Source organism: Poecilia latipinna, unplaced genomic scaffold (assembly GCF_001443285.1).
Source record: "Poecilia latipinna isolate Pla-1442-1.1 unplaced genomic scaffold, P_latipinna-1.0 Scaffold3139, whole genome shotgun sequence".
Classification (NCBI taxonomy): domain Eukaryota; kingdom Metazoa; phylum Chordata; class Actinopteri; order Cyprinodontiformes; family Poeciliidae; genus Poecilia; species Poecilia latipinna.
The window spans coordinates 21323-28241 of record NW_015115755.1 but is presented as its reverse complement, the minus strand read 5'-3'; the positions used below and the strand labels follow the sequence as shown (position 1 = coordinate 28241).

Below are 6919 nucleotides of genomic sequence, written 5' to 3'. Positions count from 1 at the left end.
ACACACACAAAAAAAATTAAACCACATTTTACATTACATTTTATTGTAACTTTGCCGACCTCTCCAAAATTGCTCTTAAAAACTTTCCCTGTTGATGGACCCCCCCAATAATGAGATGGGATTTACGCCGTTGTTGCTAAGGTACTTTTTCTGGGTTGTAAGTTTGTTCTAATCTAATCCCTGTTCTGGGTTGCTAGATAAGTTTAAGTAAATATTCTCTGGACTTTCTAAGTATGCTCCAAATTTGTAATGAGTATTCCACGATTTCTAAGTATTATAAAAACTAAATATTCCTGTACTGGAAGATTTTTTTTTCTGGGTTGCAGTAATAGGAGTCTCTCTGCATAATAATTTAAAAACTTAAATATTGGTTTAAATAGTGAGTACAGTTTCTAAAAAAAATAAGTGACTAATCTAATTCCTTCTCTGGATTAAAAGTGAGTACTCCACAGTTTCTAAATAATAAAAGGGGAATTAAATAAAAAGAGGAAAGGACACATTAGGGCACATAGCAACATTCAGACAAAACAAAGGGCAAAACATGAGTGAAGGCGGTGACGTCACAGGGCCATGAAACCATGTTGCTCAGCCTCCCGGTAGAAGTCCGATAGAGGTGTTGTTATCTAGGAACGTCGTTGGGAGCGCTCAGCTCCACAGCTGCATGGATACAGGAGGGGGTGAGGTGGGAAGAGCGTTGTGTTTACATATCTTCAAGGAGATTGGAAATATGCAGCCCTTCCAAAGCAAGATGGAGAAACCCAATTCAGATATAGATTGTCTTAAGTCGGGAGGATTATAAATTTCAATCTTCCCTAAAGTCTCTCTGCTACATCTCAGTTCCCAATTATCCAAAATTGGCTTGGTCGTTCCAGTGAGCTGAAACTAGAAACTTCTCCAAGATCGATTCCATCCTGTTAGTGAGTTTTAGAGTCCTCAGCTGGGCTGCGAGTCTCAGCAAGACTCACATCTAACTTGCGTCTCTGTCCACACCAACAGTCCGAGTGTTCGCCAGTTCGGCCAAGTCCGTTTTACTGTAAATTTGTCGATAAGCCAGGAATCTGCAAACTCCAAACAGCAGAAATCCTGGTATCATGAATAAATCCAGGGTGAATCCTGCTGGGTGTGTCCCCGCAGGACAAGAGGGCTCTCCTGTGCCCAGACTTCTCGTTGAGAAAATTGGATCAATTGCATTGAGAGATCAGTTGACCAGATCCATAATTTGTAGATTTGGATGATGTGCAAAGAAAGGCTCCAAAAATATAGAAAAAGACAAAAACAGAGCAAGCAGGGCAGGCAAGGGCAGGGAGGGAGGAAAAAAGTGTTTGCCTTCATCGAGAGCAAGAGATGAAAAACCCTGTGCTGAATAAATAACCACAACACCTGATTCAGTATTTAAAGATGGTGTTATGATGCATGGATGACAACAACACATAAACAAAAATAAAATTTATTTGCAAATTCTGGTATTTTGAAGACTAAAAGAAAAAAAAATAGTTTTTTAATCTAAAACTAATGGAAATGTTAATGTTACCACAGAGTAAGGTACTTCTCATGACAATATATGTAGTTTTACTGTATCTTTTTATTCTCCAAATGGCACAAAAATCTACAGATAGATAACCGAACAACAAAGCTGGTTTGCAAACAAAAAGTCTTCCTTTAACATGAATTGTATGTCTCTGTGTTTCATGTAATTTTGGTTTAAACATGATTGTTCTTCAATCAGTAAAGCTACTCACAGAGGGTAAAGTTGCCACAAATCTGGTAATGGGTAACAATACTTCATCATTACTCAAGTAAAAGTAAAATGTACAATGCAGTAAAGCTACTTCTAAAAGCATACTTTTACCAAAAAGTTACTCAAGTATATAGCTGGTTACCACCGACCTCTGCTGATAACCCAAATATAAAAGAATAAAAGTAAACACTGGTTACTATAAAAGGTCTCATCTGTTACCACGACAATACAGTTTAGCAAGTTGTAGTCTAGGCTGGTTCTTTACAGCTCAGTATCAGGTTAACTGAATATCATTCTATCCATCCATCCAATCTATATGCCTTTTATGCCATATAATCCAAGATGCTAAGTTACAAATCACAAAATGTTCTGTAAACTCAGAAAACTGCATCTGCTTAAAAAAGTCAAAATAACTTGTTGCCTTATATTTTTCGAGTAATGAAGAATTAGTTCAATTCTTCATTACCATATTCACTGTAGTACATTGAACATGTTTCGTGTACTAGAGCTGTACAGTGCTGTACAAGTGTTTGGCTCATTGTACTTAATGTTTTTTATTTTCTTTTTAGGTGATCCTGGCTGTGGTGGTACATTCACTGACAGTGAGGGGATCCTAATATCTCCCAACTGGCCGAACAACTATGCCCACAACCGGCAGTGTATTTATTTGATCAGATTGCCTCCAGATGAACAGGTGGCTCTCAACTTCACTAACCTGGAGCTGGAGAATCATAGTGATTGTTCTTTTGACTATGTGGAGGTAAGACTTATTAATTATACTTACATTTTCAGCTTGAATCATTTGTGAGATTATTTTTTAGTAAATTTTTTTTTTATTTTTACCTTTTATGCAAAATCTGAATTATTAGGCATATCCAGAGCTTTTCTCAATAATTTGATCTTAATGTTTTAAAGTGAGCTGAATCATCATGGGATGTGCAGTTGATATGCTGAGCCTTAATTTGTAACCTGCCTGAATTAAAATTGAGAGTTTTTTATCTCCAGCATTTGTCTTCTTGTTTTTTAGGTCCGTGACGGGAGGATGGAGACTGATCCACTGATAGGGAAATATTGTGGGAGCACCCTGCCAGCTCCGATTCGCTCGTCCTCCAACTCTCTCTGGATCCGTTTTAAGTCTGACAGTTCAGTCAGCCGAGCTGGTTTCAGGGCTGCCTACAGTGTTGGTGAGGTTTTATACATAACAAAGCGAGTGGTATTTTGTGTTGTTTGGATACTAACCATAACAATAGAGACATGAAGGACAGACAAGGTTTATACAAACTGAGGCAAGCCTTGTTGTAAAGAAACTGTTTTGAAGTGCCTTGAAGAAAAGGACTCCTTGGCACTTGTGGGCGGCTTGTGTGAGCAATGATGCATGATGGAGTCAAGTATATCATGAGAGGTCTTGATACTACCAAGGAAGAACTGCTGTACCTGCCTATTTGCAGCCCAGTTTTCATGGATATCCCTAATCACAGATTTTTCTGTGGTACATGACTTCAAATGAAAATATGCCTATTCACAGAATTTTTTTGTGGAGGATATTGAAAATATTTCAAAGAGAGAGAGAAACTGAAATATCTAGTCAAATGATACTTGATATTTGTAAATCAGCCAATCCAGGAGTGTCATTCATTTTTGTTGCCACTGATTAACTGGAACCTCAAAAGCAGCAAGGAAGACCAAGGATGTTAGCTTCTGTGTAGTGAAAGTTATAAGCAGGCTTAGATGGAGTCTCAAGTATCTGCAAATTTCAGCCATTCAAGGGCGGTGATGGTCCTTAAACCCCATAACTAATGGGGATCCACTGCATCTAAGCAGCTCCAGATGCAGCAGACTGCAACGTTAAACAGGCCCTACTCCAGCAGACTGAGCATAGAGAGAAAACACACTCCACTATTCAGAATTATGACAGCTAATTCCTGATTTAACCTGGAGATTCTGGCCTGGGTAGCACTTTTTCCTTTATAAACGAATGATCATTTGAAAGCTGAATTCTCTATTTACTCAGACCTTCTTTAAATATTAAAATTTTTTTGATGATCTGAAAAATAATGGTGCAGCAAAAAAGCAAAAAGAGAATACACCTGGAATGGGCTAAGCCCTTTTTCACAGTTCGCAGACAGCCATCAGCAGAGCATTTTGCTAAGTTAGCCTTTATAAGCAACTTAGGAAAGCAGCCAACTTAAAAAGAGCATTCTAACATCTCAAAGAAGGTTGTATAAGGATGTTCAGGACCATCTTAGGTACACTTAAACCCTCAAATATTTTAATCTTTTTAAGCGCACTTCCCAACTTATCAGATTTATAGTTATGCATGAATATACTTGAAAGTATTGTTAAAATTGATCTTATTTTAAAGAATATAATTCATCCTGTTCACGTCACTGACAGACTAACAGGATTATCAGACAGACCTGTTAGAGCATAAAGATCAAATCAAATCATTAGACACAGTGATATAAAACACCTCATGAAAGCTACACACAAAGCAGTAAAACTACATCAAAGAGAATTAAGCTCCAAGTCACTTGCTCACTAATGAAGCACAAGATGTGCTTCATTAGTGAGTTCAGATGTGAGCCAGGGGGGTAAGTCAGGAGGCCCAGACTTCCCTCTCTCCAATTCTTCAGTCACAATACTTATTACTGCCACTATCCCTATCAGATTCAAGTCAGGCTCTGGCTCCAAAATGTTAATACTTCTTCCATCCAGACTAATACATATATAGGAATATTGTTCTTTTTTCTTTTTTTTCCCACTCTTCCTAGCTTGTGGAGGTACCCTTTCTGGAACTGGAGAGTTCCGGTCTCCATACTACCCAAATCCCTATCCCCACAACAAAGTCTGTGAGTGGGTCATCAACCAACAAGAGGGCTACGTGGTCACATTGAATTTCCTGTCGTTTGATGTTGAAGGAGGCTCCTGCAGGTTTGACTTTGTTGAGGTGAAGTATTTCAGTTGACTTCATCAATTCATTAATACATGACATCAATTTATATGACATAAGAGAAATGGGTGCAGAAGTCATCATGGAAATAAATTTGATTCTGTTTCTTCATTGGTGTGTAAATAGAACAACGAGGATGAACAGCTATGTTGTAAGCCACTTCGATTACCATAAGCACATCTTAAATTTTGGTATACAGTGATCCCTCGTTTTTCGCGGGGGTTGCGTTCCAAAAATAACCTGCGTTAAGTGAAATCCGCGAAGTAGTTACCTTTATTTTTTACGATTATTACACGGCATAAATAAATACTCTACATTGAAACCAAAGAACAAACCTGTTTTGAGATCAGCGGATGTTCGTGTGCATCAATCGGGCCTTAATGTGATCCGGAGTCGTGTTATTAAAGCGTCTCCTCCAAACTGCCCCATGAGATTCACAGCTGTATCTACGGCAGAGAGATGGATCTCGTCAAGCGAGTCTGGTCGGGATTTGCGCCGATTCTGGCCAGTTTTTTTCCATCAGGCATTCAAAGTTTTCAGCTTTCATCTCCTGTATGGCCAATCTGTATTACTTATATTTAAGTACGTTATTGGCACACAGGTAGAGAAGGAGCTTGGAGACTGTTTAGCCAATCAGGACGCAGAACACAATGCACTGTGAAAAAAAGGCTGCACCAAAAAATATTCTGCGAAGCAGCGAGACCGCGAAAGGTGAACCGCGTTATAGCGAGGCATCACTGTACTCAGGGTTTGCAAGAAAATATGAAATCTCTTTTTCTAAGTTCAAGGCTGTTTTCTAACGTCACAAATGGTCATATGCATATAAGTTAATATCTAGCATTTTGTATAATAAAAACAGGTGTTATGATGCCCATGTTTCACAGATGACAGTTGGACCTTAACTATTAAACAGCTGGGTAAAGCTGATTCAGTCTTTGTGCTTATTCTGTTATGTATTGTCTTTGATGAATTTTTTAAATTTTGGAGTTGAAGTTATTGTTCACCGTGTTTCTCCTTTTATGTTACTTTAGTTTCTATCTAGGCTAGTTCTTCTTCATCACAGTGTACTAATTTACTTCTTCATCTTTGTAAGTTGCCTCATTCCTGTGTTCTGCTTAATGATCCTATAGTTTTCTTCTGCTGTTCTTCTGTTGTTTTAGCCTGACCGTTGCCTTCTATATTATTCCACACGACTCTAATCTCGCCTACAGCACAGTCTGGGCTTTCTCCCATTTAAGTAGAATTTAAACCGGGCCAATCAATGAACAGAAGTTGTAAATGATGATGTGCTGTTTTAGAATTGAAGTCTGCCCGTAGTTTTATAGATGGCAGCGGAGGAAGTGAATTGAAGCCATTCAGTCCATGTTGGCCATGCTTCCAAATATTGAATTAATATGAACAACCACCTCATTTGGATCAGCACTTCTCTTTTTGCAGTGGAGGATGGTTGTTTACCCCGCAGTGAGCGGGGTAAACAACCATCATAGTGTCAAACTGGTGCATTGCATACTTCATGGGCAAACGTGAAGTATGCACTTCATGTTTGCCCATGAACACAGTCCATTCCTCCAGGAAGTAATCGTTTCTCAATATCGAAGGTCCAGACCCTCTGAACGAAGTGAAGCGTAGAACAAGTTAAAAGACTACTGTTGTCTAGCTGTTTACTTTGTAAAAGTGCAAAGAATCATTTTGATAGTTTGATTGTTGTGTTACCATGGCTACAATATGGTGCTATCTGTGAGCTCGGTTGGTTCACAAATACATAACAGGAGATAATAGCCAATAATCTGATTTATACACTAAATGTATGTTTAAACACTGTTAGTGATAATGATGTTCTTAGTAGGAAGGCAAGGGGAGATGGAGAAGAGGATATGGGGGGCTAAATCAGATTCTGCCTAATGCGGGGTCCACAACGAATGCGTTTTGCACACCAAAAATGCGTCTCATTCTTCAAGTTGGACACGTGTGCACATTTATGACCTTTATGCTCCGTTCACACTAATGGAATATTTAAAAACATTGTCTGGTCTGATGAGTTCTGCTGAAACATTCGAATGGTAGGGCCAGAATTTGGCGTCAACAGCATGAAAGCACAAATCCATCCTGTCTTGTATCAATGGTTCAGGCTGATGGTGGTGAAAATGGGGGATATTTTCCTGGCACACTTTGGGAGTATTATACCAATTGAGCATCAGGTCAATTGGTATAATACTCAGGAATAATACTTA

The 6919-nt window shown here is 38.7% G+C and overlaps 1 protein-coding gene across 1 annotated transcript in view; it reads left to right on the top strand.

Annotated features, from left to right (window-relative positions):
• LOC106940231 (cubilin-like) overlaps positions 1-6919 on the top strand; it is a gene marked incomplete at both ends in the record, with an annotated part of 43524 nt that overhangs the window by 15909 nt on the left and 20696 nt on the right. Inside the window, 3 exons of the mRNA XM_015022912.1 lie at positions 2308-2498; positions 2766-2922; positions 4510-4685. Of these exons, the coding sequence (XP_014878398.1) occupies positions 2308-2498; positions 2766-2922; positions 4510-4685 (524 nt within the window). The remainder of the gene's footprint in view (positions 1-2307; positions 2499-2765; positions 2923-4509; positions 4686-6919) is intronic.